The sequence below is a fragment of the Castor canadensis genome, chromosome 17 (assembly GCF_047511655.1).
Source record: "Castor canadensis chromosome 17, mCasCan1.hap1v2, whole genome shotgun sequence".
Taxonomy (NCBI): Eukaryota; Metazoa; Chordata; class Mammalia; order Rodentia; family Castoridae; genus Castor; species Castor canadensis.
The window spans coordinates 42,795,975-42,813,338 of record NC_133402.1 but is presented as its reverse complement, the minus strand read 5'-3'; the positions used below and the strand labels follow the sequence as shown (position 1 = coordinate 42,813,338).

The following is a 17,364-nucleotide window of genomic DNA, read 5'->3' as shown; positions in this document are numbered from 1 at the left end:
ATGGGCACCATGAAGTTACTTCTCCAGTCCCACCTCAAAGTCCCCCATCACACCACACATACAGCACAAAGCCACTGGCTCCTGATGTGACCCCATGCATTATTCCTGAGGACTAACTGAGATTCCTTTGGATCAAGTTTGCATGTCTACACACATAGTTCCTCACTTCTCATGACCCAAGTTCTTACACTTACCAGAGCACATGATGATAACTACCTGGAGTATTTTCTCTTGTGAGGAAATTATTCCAGCCACATCCTGTGGTTGACATCCAAGTACCTCTGCCTTGGAAATCTAATCTGTCATGTTTTTCTTTCTTAGCACATGGGTTAGGTCTCCCTGGGCAAAGTGGTATGCCCTGATCCTGTGTTTCACTAGAACTTTCATTGGGCCAATTCAAGTTTGTGCTTATATCCACAAGAGGTGCACAACTATAATTTTTTCCCAATTAAAACCATTTTTCATCACTTATTTTGAACCTGGCTGTTGAGGATAGTTAGATCAGGCCTAAAAGATCTCCCAGACCAACTGTATTATACTCAACACTTTAAACTTACTGGACTTAATGGCCAGAAACTGATGTAATTATGAATAGTTTCTAAGTAATAAGGGCATTTTTACTGCCCTGTAGAGAGCTGAGAGAATTGGCTGGACTTAAATGAAGGAGGAGGCAACTAAAGATAATTTTCTTCTGGAAATAATCATGTATTATGGAGTGAAAAAGAAAAAAACATTCAAATCCTCATCCTGTCATTTCCACAGCCTCCAATTTAGCAGGTACACCAGGTATAAGCAGGAGTTTGGGCAGGAAAGAAATGGAAGTGTCAAGCTGGGCTGAGGAGCTTTAACACCCAGAAGGAGGCCATGAGAAAGAAAATCCTTTAGCACCAGTGTGTTCTTGCTGATGTCTGTTCTCCCAGACCAGCTGAGATTTCAAAGATTGGCCTGTTGTCCATTCTCCTTTGCACATTCCTTTTCCAAATCTGGAAATATATATGGAAATGAGCAGTGCTCCCGCAATTTGACCCCAGCTCTAGAAGTGGGGTCTTAAACACTGCAGGCCAAGCCATCCTCTGGGGGACCTGGGCTTCAGGCAGCTGAGACTGGCTTCTACCATGGCAATTGTCACTACTTATGGAAGTAAGTCCCCAGTCACATGTGGCCCTGTCTCTGTCAGCTGCTCCTACAGCCAGACCCTCATGGGGAGAGGCAAGGGCAGCAAGGTGCCAGGAAGCAATAATGTAAAAGCAAAGGACAGTGCAGCCACAGGGTGGATGCCAGGAGGGAGCTGGCCAGATCTGGGCCTTCATCCCATCTCTGCTTATGACCAGCCCCTAACTTGTCTCTGACTTGGGACCAGAGAAGACCTTCCTTGTAGGGTTATTATAAAGAAAACATGAGCGTACAACCCACTGTGGCTTACCCAGCACATTGCTGATTCCCTTCCTCTCAGCAACTGACTGTGTGAGGAAAGATGTGCAAAACCTTCTGGTAGACAAGTTCTGAGAGGAGCTGCCAAATGAGTTGGGGTCTGCCTATTAGGAACTGCTTACTGGACAGTATATGTGATCCCCAGGCTCCTTCAGTGAAGACCAGAAGCCCTGGCTCTGGCCTCTGTTCCAACTGGAAATGATGAGAACCAACAGCAATGGCGGGAACACAGGGTGCCACACAGCTTACAGAAATGTGCTGGGATCTCAGAGGTGGGTGTGAGGATGGAGAGATCTCTGGAGAGGTGTGTGGATCTTGAGGTTGGGTAAACTGGGTCACATCTCATTGTCACTGCTTGCTGGCTGGGTGTCCCTGAGCAAGTCCCAAGAATCCTCCTCACTTCTATTTGCCATCTGTAAGATGAGCACAGTAATACAGACTTTTCAAAATTGCCAAAAAAGAAAAGATAGTATATTTGAAAGCACTGAATTGTGTTCCTGAATATAGTAGATGCTCAGAAATGTTAGTTTTCTTTCTTGACCTAAATCCCAAGCCTTTTCACTACAAGGCTTTTGGACAAACTTAGTCCTGCAGACAAATGTGGATCCAACAGTTTCTACCTAAAACCTGGGTTTTCTTGGTTTTGCCCACACTTACCTGCTAATGTCCAGTGCATACTCTACTCCCCTCACCCCAGCTCTTCTGGAGTACAGAACACAGGGACTTGCCGGTGCTCTAGAACAGCAGAAGAGTTGCCATTTTCTTCCTCTGCTGATCCGGCCTCCTTTAACTTGAGGAACCTACATATTCCAGATCCTCCTCTTCCCTGGGCCTTAGCATTGCTTGGTGATCTCCCAGTAAGCTGTACAGCTGAACTGAGCTTCATGCAGAGTATGGAAGAATGCCTCCCATGGCTGTCCACCTGGATACAAAGAAGGTTCCACTCATGCCCTGACACTGTTCAGGGTGTTTTGTGCATATGTCTCTTCCCCCAGAGTACTTGCATTTGTGGGGGTCTGGGTAAGTGGGGTTTTGTGCTTGGGCCTGCCTGATCTATGAGACCTTCCCCTTCCATTGAGATGCCCTACTGTAGGCAACTGAGACCCTGTTCCCCTTGCTGATGAGCCAATCCTCCAATGGTAACCCTTAGCAACACCTCTAGATTTCCTTCAGATCCTTCTCCTGCTCACTCACCCTGCTCACTTGGGTGCTTTTGCTGAAAGACAGACTTTGTAAACGGACTCTGGGAACAGTACAGGTGCTGTGAAGCAGCTGATGTCTGAGTGAGAAGACAGTCCTTCCGGTCTCAGGTGCAGTGAGCATCCCATGGGAGACACGATGAGCCTCTGGGCCTGGATGCAAAGCAGCATGTAGTAAAATACCCTTACTTTAATCTGAATGTGAAACATGAGACTGTGGTAACAGCTGGAGGTGTTTCTGGAAAGATCCAAAATGCACACTCAACACCAGGTAGAAGATGGGAGAGGGACTGCCAGATTTCATCACACCAACCCTGGCATCAAATGGCAGGGAGAAGGCGTGTCTCCATATGCATTCAGCAGAGATGGCTTTGAAGTGACATGAAAACTCCAGCTGAAGAGAAGACGGGAGTATATGTTAAAGAGTACAACATAAAGGGGCCGAGTGGATAGGTCTGTTTTTAAAATTTGAACTCTCTGAAGTAGAGTTGTCATAGTTGCCTGCTTGTTTTTACTTGTATTTATGAGATCTGAAGCCCAGAGAATTAAGTTCATCCTCCCATGTGTGTATCTGTAATAACAAGTCCCAAGGAGCACCTGGGCTGCTCTCACCAACGTCAGCCTGAGCCCCAATTTTTTCTAGTGTCAGCATTGCCTGGACCTGTTGAGAGGAACTCATGATTAGAAAGCTCAAGTTGGCTTGGCTTTGTTTTGCCACACACATTCATAATCACTGAAGAACCAGACATATGTTATTACACACTCATAAACAAAAGTACCATGGCCTGCCCATACCTGACTCAGTTACAGCCATGAATCTAAAAACAAAAAGTTATAAATACAGAAGCCTGCACTGGAGCATTTTATGAGCATCATGAGGACAGTGCTGTGACTCATATTTATGGAATAAATCCATGATGTACAATGGTGATAGAAAACATAAGTATTCTGATTTGCAGAGGCATTAAGACCTTAGAAAAGGGGTGGGGGCACCAGGCTTGGATTGTCCCCTAGTAGCCACTTGGCTTTGGACAAACCACTGGCCCCTCTGTTCTCATAGAACAGTTTGCCTTCAAGCTGAAGAGGCTGGCCAGCCTCAAGGTTCTGCCATTATTAAAGGGAAGAAGAGGACTCCTCTTCTGGGGGGGATGGTCCTGCATGACAGAAGCATCTCCATCCAACATTTGGGTTATTGTATGGATGCTGGATGGATACAGCGCCATGTTAAAGTAACCATGGTGAAAGGTTGAATCAAGTTATGTATTTACCCAAAGTCTGTTATCAGGTTTTATATGTAGATATATACCGCGTGTACCCCCCCACACACAGGAATTGTCTTTCCAAACTGCTCTTAATTCTAACCTCAAGTTTCCAACTCTGTTATGATTTTTCTCCTAAACACCCATGTTTTTTGAGCAAAACCTGTCTACCAGGTGAACTTCATGTATTGAGAATAAGTTTTATTTCCATTTTGATTGATTTTATTCATACAGTTACCAGTGAGATGTCTTAGTAGCACAAGACAGTGACTGGTGCCCCAGACTTGGCCCATGTGCTGTCATAAGAAGAGAAACATAAGACAGGAAGGTATGACTTTGTTTGCAGGACATGGGCATCTGCCACTTCACATTTTGAAATATTGAAACCCACTCATAGACTCAGACGTTCAGGAACCTCTGCTGTAGTCCATTATTGCAAAATAAAATTGAGTTTGCTTCTCTTGGCTTATGGTCATTAACTGAGTGCTCGAAATGAAAACAGTAAGTTCAGGAAGAAGGTATTGAGTGGACACTCTTCTCCAGTCCTCTCTTACATTATTTTTCTAGAGTCTCTACAGTGCCCTTTCTTAACTTCTGTAATCACAGCTGTGAGTTCTCCCATAGTTGCTTAGTTAGGAATGCCAGTGGACAAGTGTCACTTTTACTGCCACCTCACTCAAAAAATATTCCCTGCTTGGGGAGATCAAAAGAGAAGTAGGTGAGGTGGCTTTTGAGCAGATCTACAGTTTGATTTTTGATAAAATGTAATGCTAAAACCCAGAAGATTAAATACCTCATTGTCTGGGAGATACAGTGGAAAGTTTCTAAGAGAAGTTTGGCTCCCATCTTGATTTGCAACCTTCACTGGGTTACGAAGAGATCAAACTCTGGGAGAAAGCCCCTAAGAATCATTGGTTTCAAAGCCACTTGAGATCCTAATATCTTCAAGTTTGACCACAAAAAGTGGTTTGGTGCCAAGGGACAAAAATTTAAAAGGCAAATTAAAACTCATATCTTTTTTAAAGTTACCCAAACTTATTTTTATTGATAATCTCTCTCTCTCTCTTTTTTTTTTTTTAATCAAACTGGCCTCTACAGGCAACTGGGTTCCAAGTGGTATGTGCCACTTCCTGTTCCAGGACATCATGGTTATTTGTGCTCCTCAGTGATGATGAATAAAGCTATTTAGACTTTTGCATGCAGGCTTTTGTGTGGCCACAAGTCTTCAGTTCACTTGAGTAAATACATAGGGGTGCAATTGGCAGATATGGTAAGACACTTTCATTTTATATCAAACTGCCAAACTGTCTTTCAGAGTGCTGTATGTGCCATTTTGCACTCACACCAATGAATAAACATTTCTTCTTCTTTTTTTTTGGTGTTACTGGGGTTTGAACTCAGGGCCTTGTGCTTGCTAGGCAGGTCTCTACCACTTTGAGCCATGCCTGCAGATCCTTATGCTTTAGTTATTTTTTTGAATAAGGTCTCACATTTTTTTTTTTGCCAGGGTTGGCCTTGAATCATGATTCTCCTACCTATACCTCTTGTGTAGCTTGGGACCACAGGTGTGCATAAGTGCACCCAGTTTATTTGTTGGCATGCAGTCTCACTGACTTTTTGTCTGGGCTGGCCTTGAGCCTCCATACTCCAAATCTCTGCCTCTCAAGCACGTATCACAGCACCCAATAATGAACAGACATCTCTGTTTTGCATCCTCACCAGCATTTGTTGTGAGTTTAGTGAATTTTAGCCATTCTTCTAAGTATATAGTGGTGTTGCATTACAGTTTTAATATGCATTCCCTGGTGACAAATGACGTTGGACATCTTGCCACATCTTCTTTGAAGGAATTGTGCATATATCTTCTTTGGGATATTGTCTATTCAGAATTTCTGTCCATTTAAAAAATTGGTTTGGTTATTTTCTTGTTGAATTTTAAGAGTTCTTTATATGTTCTGGAAACAAATCTTTTATCAGATAAATGATTTGCAAATATTTTCCCCCACTTTGTAGGAGCATGAGAGTGTTCTCTTAACAGTATTTTCAAGAGTAAAGTTTTTATTATTGATAAAGTCCAATTTGTCATTTTTTTCTTTCTGGGATTATGATTTTAGGCTAAAAACCCAAGGTCACCTAGCTTTTCTTCTATATTTTGTTCTAGAATGAAGTTCTCTGGTTTTATATTTAGATACATGACCCATTTGAATTACATTTCATAGAAGGTATATAGTATATGTCTAGTTCATGGTTTTGCATGTGAGTGTGCATTTGTTCAAAAGACTGTCCTTCCCCCGTCCCTCCTTGAATCACCTTGGCACTTTTGTCAAGATTTTCACAATACTTGGGTGGCACTATTTCCGGGCTTTGTATCCTACTCCATTGATCTATGTCTGTCCCTCTGCCATTACCACATGGTCATGGTTCCTGTAGCCCTGCAGTAAATCTTAAAATCAGTTAGTGTGAGTCTTCAACTTTATTCTGCTTTTTCAAAGCTGTTTTAGCTATTTTAGCTCCTCTGTCTTTCTTTACATATCGTAGAGTCAGTTACTCTGTATCTACAAAAATTCCCACTAAGATTTTGATAAGAATTTCATTACACTTATATTTTGGGAGAGTTGCTATCTTTAATGTGTTGAGCCTTCTGGTCTTTGAACATAATACATCCATTTATTTAATTTTTCTTTCATCACCATTTTGTAATTTTCATCATACATATTCTGACATATTTTTGTGAGATTTATACCTTTGAACTTTGTCAGAACTTGCTTTAAGACACAGCCTCTAGTGTGGTTTAGAAATTTTCCGTGTACACTTGGAAAGAACGCATATTCTACAGATGTTGGGTGGATTTCTCTGTATGTGGCAGTTGGGAAAATTTTGTTGATCTGTGTCTCTTCTGACTTTTGTACACATATCACTGGAAGGGATTGAAAAGTGTCACCATGATTGTGGGTTTGTCTGAATCTCACTTTGGGTCTGTTGTTTATATATTTTGAGGCTGTGATTGGGGAATACAAATTTAAAATTCATACATCATACTGACCATTTGGCCTTTTTATAAATATGAAGTGTCTCCTTTGTCTCTAGTTGTGATTGTCCGCCTGCAATCTACTTTGTCTGGCGTTAAGCACACCAGCTTTCTTTGGTCACTGTGCTGGCGATTGTGCTGGCGACCACCTCCCGACCTTTAGCCTACAGGTGTTCTATGCCTTTCTATTTAAAATCCCTCTCCTGCAGATAAAGTATGTCTATTTATGTGCACATGCATACGCATATACATACACATGTATACAATTGTGTTTTATTTTGTGTACATCCACTTTGAAAATCTTAATCTTCTACTCAGAGTGTTTGGTTAATTTATATTTAATGTAAACATTGTCATACACATTACTCTTCGTTTCTGCTCCTGGCTATCTCTTCCCTCTTTGGGTTTGGGCTTAGTTATGTTTTGTTCTTCTTTTTCTGGTTTTGGCTGTGGAAGCTTGGAATCTTCATTTGGGACATTCCTTCTTTTCTAATATGAACACTTAGTATAAATTCCCTTTAGCTGTATCCCACAGATTTCAATGTGTTGTATAGTCATTTTCATTTGGCTGTTTTCAGATTTTCCTTGGGATGTCCTCTTTGATCCTTGATTTATTTAAAAGTGTGTTATTTCATTTCCAAGTGACTGGAAATACTCCCATTATCTTTAGGTGATTAATTAATAATTCAATTCCACTATGATTGGGAAATATATTTTTAAATAATATTGTATATATTGGTGAAGGTTCCTGGATTCTTTTTGGGGTAGGGATGGAAATGGGACTGGGGTTTAAACTCAGGGCTTTGTGCTTATAAAGCAGGTACTTAAACTCTTGAGCCATCCTCCAGTCCATTTTTCTCTGGTTATATTGGAGATAGGGTCTTGTGAGCTATTTCCCGAGTTGGCCTCAAACCATAATCCTCCTGACCTCAGCCTCCCAAGTAGCTAGGATTGTTGAGCCACTGTTGCCCGGCTCTTCCTGGCCTCTCAGTAGCTAGGATTGTTGAGCCACTGTTGCCCAGCTCTTCCTGGATTGTTGGAAAAAAAATGTGTATGCTATTGTGTACGAATTCAGTGCTACATAAACATCACTAAGACCCAGTTGGTTGATGGTGTTGCTCAGTTCTCCTGCATCCTTGCAGTTTTTTGTGTTGTCTAGACATCATACTTGTTAATAGTGAAGGAGTTTGAAGTTTCCAACAACAGTGTGGGCTTGTCTGGTTTTGATTTGTGCATCTATAATTACTGTTGCTGGACACATACACATTTGCTGTGACGTCTTCTTGGTGATATAACCCTTATATCAACATCTTAGGTACCTATTTATCCCTGGTGATGCTCTTTGCTTTTAAAGTCTACTTACCCAGTATGAATTCTAGCCTTTTTTATTTATGTTTACATGCATGATAGTCAGCTTTGTATCACTGTAACAAATACCTAAAAAAATCAGCTCATAAAGAGAAAAGCTAATTGTGACCCACACCTTTGGAGGTGCCAGGCTGTGATCAGTTGGTTTTCTTGCTTTTCCTGTGGTAGGACAAAACCACTCATTGTATGGCCAACAAGCACAAAAGAGGAAGAGGAAAGGGCCAAGGCCTCACTCTCCACTGAAGGGCATGACCCCCATGGCCTACACCTCCTCTAGGCCCCACCCCATGGTACCCCATGGTACCACGCTGGGGACCAGGCCTTTACCACAGGAGCCTTTGGAGAACAGTCCCAACCTAAACTGTAGAATGTGGCATACTTTATCACCTTTTTTACTTTTAACTAACCTTTCTCAAGTCATCTGAATTAAGATTCTCTTAAATAGTGTATTGTTGGTTCATTTTTTTTAATTAATCAAAAATCTCTTGCTTCGTGGAGTCATTTACATTTAATATAATTCTTGGTGTGTTAGGATTTCTCTTTTTTATTTGATTTGTTTATTCCCAGTGTTTTCATTTCTTTTCCCCTGTCCTGCTTTCTTTTATGTGACTTGGATATTTTTAGCATTACATTGTAGCTTAACTACTGTGTTTTTTGTTTGTTTGTTCTGGCAGACTGGGGTTTGAACTCAGGGCCTCACACTTGCTAGGCAGGTGCTCTACCATTTGAGCCACTCCACGAGCCCTTTTTTTGTGTTGATTATTTTTGGGATAGGGTCTCTCCAAGTATTTGCCCAGGCTGACTTCGAACTGTGATTCTCCTGATCTCTGCCTCCCAAGTAGCTAAGATTACAGGCGTGAGCCACCAGCACCCAGCACCTATTACCTTTTTTTTTTTTTAACATATTTCTTTGTGTAATGTTTGGAGGTTGCTTTTGGGATTATAAAGTATGTGACTTTTCACACTGTGCTTATTACCAGTGCTTTGCCACATCAGTTGGACATAGACGTCTACCTCACAGGTGGCTTGGCCCTCTCTGGATTCCTGTCCCAGTTGTTTCTGTACTACTTCTGTCTATACAGAAAACCTTGTCATACTTGCTTTCCTACCATGAAACATCTTTCAAGGAAAGAGAACATTTTCTCACGTTTACCATTCCTGTCACTCTAGTTTTATTCCTGATGTTCCAAGGTTCTCTCTAAAGAACTTCTTAACCAATTCTTTTAGAGCAGCTGGACTTCTATTAGTTTTTCTTCCTCTGAGAATGTCTATTTCACCTTCATTCTGAATGCTATTTTGATATCATGGTATCATCCTGAATCATATTTGCTAGATGCAGATTTCTCCTTTTTTTATTATCATTTTATTGGTGCACTGGGGGTACACTGCAGAACTCCACTTTGATAGTTCATTTGGTTTTGCTCTGTAAAGATGTTCTGATTTACTCTGGCCCTGATGACTTCCATATGGAATCCACAGTAATCCTGTGTTACTGTCCCTGACGTTCTCATACTCATTGTTTGTTTTCCTCTCTGCTTTCAAGATCCTTTACCTGCAGCAAGTTCGATTATCATGGGTTCGAACATGGATTTCTTGGTTTTTTTCGTGTTAGGTTTTTTCATCATACGTGGAATCGTTCAAATGCTTTTTCTTTCACACATTTGTTGTCTGTCCTCACATTCTGCATCTCCTGAGACATGTTCATTTGTGTTCTCGGTCATTTTTTCTCTGTGTTGCTCAAATTGGATAATTTCTATTAATCTTATCTGTGTTTTACTGTTGAGTCAGTCTAGTGAAGTTTTAAACTTTTTGGCTATGATATTTTCAGCTCTAAAATTTACATTTGGTTCTTTTTCTTCCGTATTTTACTGACACAGCTGACTTTAATACTCGTTTTGAGAATATTAGTGCATTGCTTATGTGCATTTTTATAACAATTTACAGACTTTGATAATGCTCATTTATTATCTTGTACTTATGTCATTTATTATCTTGTATTGGTTGTCTTTTCTTATGTGAGCTGAGATTTTCATGGGTATTTGTATAGTGAGTGATTTTAAATTTTATCCTGGTCATTTTAAATATTACATTATGAAACTGTCTTGTTGAAACTCCACCGAGAATATTGATATTTTTGTTTTAGCAAGGCATTATACAGGTTCAGCTATAGGCAGGAACTGTAATTTCAGGTGTGGTCCAAAGGTCACAGTGCTGTATGGCCCTATGTGTGTGTCCCTCCCCAGGGGTCAGTCTGAGATGTGGGCAGTTTGGGCTGGTCTCCAGGTCTTTGGTATGCTGTCAGGACCATTTCTTGACAGGCTGGAGATGGGCCCACAGATTCATAAACACTTTTATGGGGTTGCATTTCTCACTTTCTGGCTTCCTTGGTCTCCCCTTTTCTGTTTTCTGTCTGGAGAGAAGCTGCCCATTTCCACCATTGTGTCACATCTGGGCCTTCCACTGGGACAGCAGAAAGAAGGGAGCTGTTGCTGCAGACTCCTACTACTGGCTGCTGTTGTGGCCACCAGTTGCCATTGGGGCCCCCACAGAATTAATTGCCAGGTGCCCAGGGTGTACCAAAATGGGAGGAGGCTCATTTACTCTTTAGGAGCTTTGGGGAGTTCCCTTTCCTACTCCTCAGTCTGGTTTCTCCTGGAGCTCTGTTCTGCCACTGTGCTCCCTTCTGCCTTGGGGTTTAGTTTTCGGACGGGCCTCTACAGAAGCAAAGTTGTGGTGAACTCCTCACATTCTCAGGAGCTGGACTGTGTACCCTGTTCAGGCTTTGCAGCTGCATTTGGAGGGACAGAAAGGGTGGCACATGTCTTCTGTGTCTCACCAGAACTGGAACCTTTGAGTAATATCATGTCTAACTTATCCTTGTGTACAGGACCACAGTTGACAGACAAATCACAAGGTTTTCAATAGAATTCTCTGGCTTTGTTTATGCCCACATTTATGCCAGCTGCATGGGATGCTATTTTGGGCTATTCTTTTGATCACATAATTTTCACTGTATTTTTCTATTTGCATCTCTAACCAGCCTGTGGATTAACATAGCCTTGTTGTTTCTTTGCAACTTGTAAGGCGATTTCCTCGGAGCTTAGCCCGTGCACACAAGCCCACAGCGGGGCTGGCCACAGGCAGTGAGCCTGGATGGAGCCAGCTGAGCTGTGTGAGGCAGTTCTAGAAAGCCCCCGGATTGGCAGTGTACATCCAGCATAAGCTTGTGCTCACGTCAGACGTCATCGAACTATAGAGGTCTTTTGAACTCCTCAAGTTGGGTGTAATTTCAGAGCAAATTAATATGCAATTCTTTTAAGATGCAAATCTTTGCAGAAGTCACAGTGTATGGCAGTTGAAGTGGCAGCTGGTCACAGCATACTCAGGAAGAGGGGGAAAGGATCTTGGTGAAAGTGCAAATTTGTTCCCATGTAACTGAGAGTCCATGTTAAGGTTTAATCACTCCTGGGACCCTCCTAGTTCAGGAGATGCTAATCCAGCCTCGGTTACTATCATCAAGTGGAAAGACACAGGACACTTGAGCAGTGGGGTCAGTTGAGGCCAGCCTGTTTGAGCTTCGTGGGGAGAGGATCATGTGAGTTCCTATAGCGGCCCCTTGAGTCCATAAGCTCCATCATCTTCTCAGGAAAATTTGCTGTACACATATCTTGCAAGGGGAGGCTGCTGAGAAGAATAAATGAGTAAGCATGAGGAAGCAGCAGGACCCACAGGGATGGAAAGTGCCACGCAAGTGCATGTTAACAGAGGTGTTTAACTATCCAAGATAAAATGGGATGGAGAGTCAAAGGTTCACTCCTCAAGCCCTTCTTCACTTCCTCCTGACATGGACCCATTTTATGGAGGGGCTAAGCTGTGAGATCGCTGGCTGCCTAGACTGGGTCAGTTCCCACCTGAGCCCCTTCCAGCCCTAGGAGTTTGTGACTTGCTGAGGGTGCAGCAGAGTCAGGGATGCGCATGGTGTGCTGCTTCCGGAATTGTGGTCATAGCTTGGGTGTACTTCCTGGGGTGTGGCTATCAGTGCCCCTTCTGTTAGTCTCCCCAGACTCCCAGAATCACAATCCTCTGCCCACATGGAAGACCTCCTTTTGGGCTCAGAGCCCCAAGGCAGATTTGCAGTTACCAGCCTGGCCTGCTGGGTTTTGCTTTCACTGGAAGAGTTCAGGCTCCCAGGCACCCATCCTGAACTGGCCACCTCCAGCCCCAGTGCCCTTGCGCCCACCCCTAAGGGTCACCATTCTTCTGTCCATGTTCCCATGGTCAGCTGCGGACTGGCTGGGGGCACACTCTCCGATGCCACAGGCAGCCATGGCACCTGACATATCAGGACCCATTCAAGAGGAATAAGCCAGAGATGGGCCAGCTAACCACTGCCTTTTAAAAAGCAGTGTATATTAATTGTACAAAGGGGTATCATTGTGACATTTCCATCTATGCATATAATTTACTTTAATCATATCAATCCCCTTTCACCCTCCCCCTTCTTGCTGGTTCCCACCCCAAAACACTCCCCATTTTATAGTCATGAGAGAGTCCTTTGCAGTATATGAGAGAGAATATGTGCTATTTGTCTTCCTCAGTCTGGCTTATTTCACTTAACATGAACTCAGTTCCATCCATTTTCCTGTAAATGACATCATTTCATTCTTCTGTAAGGCTGTGTATACATACCACATTTTCTTTATCTGTTCAGTTGTTGTTGGGCACCTGAGCGATTCCATAGCTTGGCTGTTGTGGGCAGTGCTACAGTGAACATGGGTGTGCAGGTGTCTCCATTGTATTCCTCTGGGTGTATCACAGGAGTGGCCTCACTGGATAATAACGGTGGTTCTGTTTTTAATTTTTGAGAACCTCCATACTGATTTCCACAGAGCCTGCACTAATTTCCATACCCACCAACAGGGAATGGGGGTTTCTTTTCTGACCTGGCTTCTCTTCCCTTGCAGATCACCTCCAATGAGAAGCACCTGGACAGCCTCCGGAGCGCTGGCAGCCTTCTGCGGACTCTGAAGCTGCTGGCTCTGGCTGATGGGTATGTGAGACCAGCAGGAGTAGTGCAGCCTGCCAGGGTCGGAGCCACCCTCAGCCATTGCTCCCAAACCAGGGACCATCACATTCCAGCCTGCCATTGACCACTAAGATCCCTCCCAGTGTGGAAAGGGGAACCTTCTGCCCAGGGAACCTTCACTTAGGGTGTTGGAGGTAGGGGAGTGGGAGTCACAGGGAGACAGGGTCTTACCCCTGGAGGAGGTGGTATCCCCACCCCAGGGTCTCCCAGGAGGGTGAGAGGACCATAACTAGATGGGAGATGCAGTGTCGCTCCTAAGAATAGCAGAACTGGCCATGCACATCAAGACCATTGGCATCCCCCCGGGAGTGACCCACACAGCGCTGCAGCACCAGATCACCTTTCTTGGCCGGTCAGAGGGTCTGACCCGGCAGCTGACAGCATGGGGTTGGACCATCCTTGTAGGGGTAGCCCGACACCCAGGAGTGTGTCACACACCGTGCAGGCAGCCACCATCTTGGTGGATGGAGTGAGTATACCACAAGGGCTCATCCCACAGTGACAAGCAGCCTCCTCCACCCCACCCCAAAATTTGCAAAGTGGGATGGGGCTTACGCCTTCCCCCTCTTAGAGGTGCCCACCCTAGTCAGCTGGTGCTGTGAAGACAGCCTGCATCCTGGCCATGTGGGGCCCAGTGAAGGCAAGCACACCTCCTCCCTGCCACCATCCCTGTCCCAACCCGAGGAGGACCCACCTTCCAAGCGGCACCTGACCTTCACCGGATGTGCAAGTATGGGGTGGGGGGAAAACACCACCTCTTGGCTACACAGCCCCTTTGTCTTCAGTCTGCACCAAGGTGGGTTCTGCACCATGTCTTTCTGTTAGGTTAGCAGAGGTCAATGTTGTTAAGGGCCCCCAGTCACCTGCTGGGCCCCTGACCCCTGGGCTGGGTCACTGGTGTTCTTCCTGCTAGCATCCTTTGTGAGGGGCACATGGCACCCACACCAAGGACCCTGGCCTTGTGCAAATAATGGTGATGAAGGCACCCCGAGCAGGGCATGGGTAGAGCCAGAGAGGAGCAGGCGTGGCAGGCAGCGCTGGAGAGGACCTGCTCCCCTAGCAGGGGAGGGAGTTGCTCACCTCTGTTTGCCTGTAGGCCAAAGCTAGCACAACACGACCCAAACATGGACCAAGTGGTTCCAAACAAGGCTCAGTGCTCCACAAGGCTTGTGGCCTGTCTTTGGCAGATCTTGTCGTCTCATTTGGGCTTTGTGCAGATGGCTGAGCACGCAGAGGAAGGGAATGGCTCTGCCTGGCTCTGCAGGAAGCTTGCCCTGCTCTCCTTGCTGGCCCCTCTGGGCTCCGGTGGGTGGGGGAGGCAGCATGGCCCCACCAGGCTAGCTTGGACTCAGCCAGCAGGCCAAGTTCAAACGCATTCCCGCCATCCCTCGGAGCCTTTGATGCACAGAGCAGGAATGCATGGCACTGTCCCTGGTGGCAGCCCCATCGCACTGCCACGTGTCTTTCATGTGACCCCCCACCCACCCGTTTATTTACTAACAGCTCTATTTCTGTGCCATCAAGAGTGCCATGAGCTAATTTTACACTTCAAGGTTGACTGCCATGTGAGAGTCATTCTTTTCTTTGCTACCAGTTGTTAAAGCCCAGGTTTAAATGTGTCTCAGACAATTTGCTCTGGTAACAAAGTTTCCATTTTAAGCTTTTAGTGGCATATCCACACTCAGGGCAAAAAACACAAGATCTCCTGGCAGATTGGCTAGGAGCCAGCAACACAGAGCATGAAGGGTCCATGGGGTGCAGTGTGGGGCCGCCATGCAAAAGCAGAGCCTGTTTGACCATCGCAGCGCAGTGGCCAGTGCTCCCAGCAGAGGGGCTCAGACCAGGGGAGGGGGAGGAGGCCAGGGCCAGGAGTACAGGCCCAGCCTAGGGGTACTGGCCCAGCCAGTTCTGAGCCCCACTAGCACTGGGCTGCGGGGCTCTCACCTCACAGCCCCAGAGCCAGGAGTTCGTTTCTACACCCAAGACGGTTAAGCACATGGACAGCTGTAGGAAGCAGCTGGTCTCACAGATGCTCAAGTGCTGAAGGCCAGCCTCCTTTGAAAAGGGGCATTTACCCACACATGCCTGTTAAGTGTGCTAACTCTGGTCCTTCTCACAGATCACCTGTTGACAGTGTGGTGGCTTCCTTGGCCCTGGAAATCCTCCAAGCCGTTGGACACTAGGCAAGAAGGCACTTAGCCCAGGCCCACTCTGGCACCGCCCATCTGCTACACAAGCAAGGTCAACTCTCAAGACACCCTTCATCCCCTGCAGCTCTATGTGGACCTAATAAAGTCAGCTGAACCCAGAACCTAACGGCTGAAGCTTTTTAATTAATTCTCGGCCATACGGAACTGACTCAGACGGACATCCTTGGCTCCCATAGGATATGTCTGAAGCCCAGGTTTGCCAACTGTCTTGAGAAACGTTCTTCCCTCTGTGTGGCCCCGTGGGCCTCTGCTAACATGAGCCTTGCCCATGCTAATAAGGGGAGGAAGAGCTGCCCGAAGCTAGGAGCAGGCAGACATGCTCCATAGTTTTGGAAGCTGCTGTCTGCTCTGGTCTCCTGCTTCACCTGCCTGGCTTGTTTTCATTTCAGGGACAAACTACTCCAAAAATCCTGGGAAGGACAGGGCAAGACACATCAACCAGCACAGCCAAAACACTGCAGGAATGCAAAATACTCGGAATGGGATGACTGTCCTGGCAGGATTGCTCCCCACACCCCTTTCCACTTCTGCCCTGTGTTCTCTGGGCACTGGAAGGGCGGGGCCTGCTTTCTTGTGAGGGCTCACTCTGGAGTCTGGACTGGAAAGCAGGCTGATCCTGGGCAGCTCCAGCTACCTAAGTTGAAGCCATTCCCCACCCTTCCTGGGACTTGTTCCCCCATCTGAAAGGTACAAGAGTGCAATCAAACTGTGGTTCTGCAGAGGGGTCAGACCCTGTCCCACCTCAGGTGCAGCAGGAGGGACAGGCAGGTGGGTAGCTGCATATGGGCACAGATGGTCTTTGCTTCCACATCAGGGGAAGCTGGTCCCCAGCAGCCCCAGGCTGACATAGTGACCCAGGTGGTTTGCCAGTTTCCATTTGGCTTTACAATGAGAACAGCTCTGTGGCCAACCGCATCAAAGGCCTGTCAATTACCTCCTGTAATCCCCAAAACCTGCAAAGCAGGCCTTCTTGGCTCCATTTCATAGAACGCTCAGAGGAGTCACCCACTTGCCCACGAGGCCCCACATCTGGGTTGAATTCAGGACTGCGACTCGTCACCCTGCACGCCCCTCAACAGGGTGTTCAGAGCTTAAGCTGTGACTAATTGGAGTGTAAGAGCGCACCCACCCAGGAGTGGCCGCTTCCTCCAACCTCTCAGCCTGCTTCCTGCCCCTGGGGAGGAAGCTCCAAAGACTTGGTGCTGCTGGGCAGGGCACCCATCACCAGGCTGTGTGTCCCAGTGGCCCAGGTCTGCCTGGCCTGGCCTGTGCTGCTGGAACAAAGCAGAGAGTCGCTGGGGAAAGGTCAAAGGCCTGGCCCTTGGCTCCAGTGACTCTGCCTTTGGGCCCAGGGAGCAAGCACAAGTCTTCATTCACCACCCCCAACTCCTCCCAAATGTCTCTGCCCTGGGGTTTAGGGTCTGGAGTCCTCCCAGGGAGTGTTTCAGAGCAACGCAAGTTTACTCTTCCTTCTTTTCCCTTTTCAGTTGAGCCGGGGGTAATCTTTGCTGATTAACATGAATAGGAAAGTTTTAACATTCCAGAACCATTCTGCTGGGTGGACCCTCAGCACTGCCTGTTTAGGTTTAGGGAAAGGCATATCTGAACAGACAATGGATAAGGATGATGGTGAAGCAGAGCAATGGCCCTGCCAAAGGTGCCAGGTTGGTACCAGGCCTGCACCCTGGCATGAGGCCATGTGCTCCTGGAGGAAAGAGATCCCTTGGTCACCTCACAAAGACAGCAGATGGGGTCCCAGTGAGCTCAGAGGTGGGGAGGCAGG

At 45.8% G+C, this 17,364-nt stretch overlaps 1 protein-coding gene across 3 annotated transcripts in view; it reads left to right on the top strand.

Moving 5' to 3' along the window:
- Window positions 1-15,682, top strand: part of Ulk4 (unc-51 like kinase 4) — a 548,798-nt gene extending 533,116 nt beyond the window's left edge. For 2 of the 3 annotated variants that reach the window (XM_074059103.1, XM_074059104.1), the window contains exons 36-37: window positions 13,250-13,335; window positions 15,491-15,682. In XM_074059103.1, coding sequence (XP_073915204.1) covers window positions 13,250-13,335; window positions 15,491-15,554 — 150 coding nt within the window. In that variant the 3' untranslated portion in view covers window positions 15,555-15,682. Of the gene's footprint in view, window positions 1-13,249; window positions 13,336-13,942 lie in introns of all 3 variants that reach the window. The other variant, XM_074059105.1, reaches the window with a different exon arrangement.
- The last annotated feature ends 1,682 nt before the right edge of the window (window positions 15,683-17,364 follow it).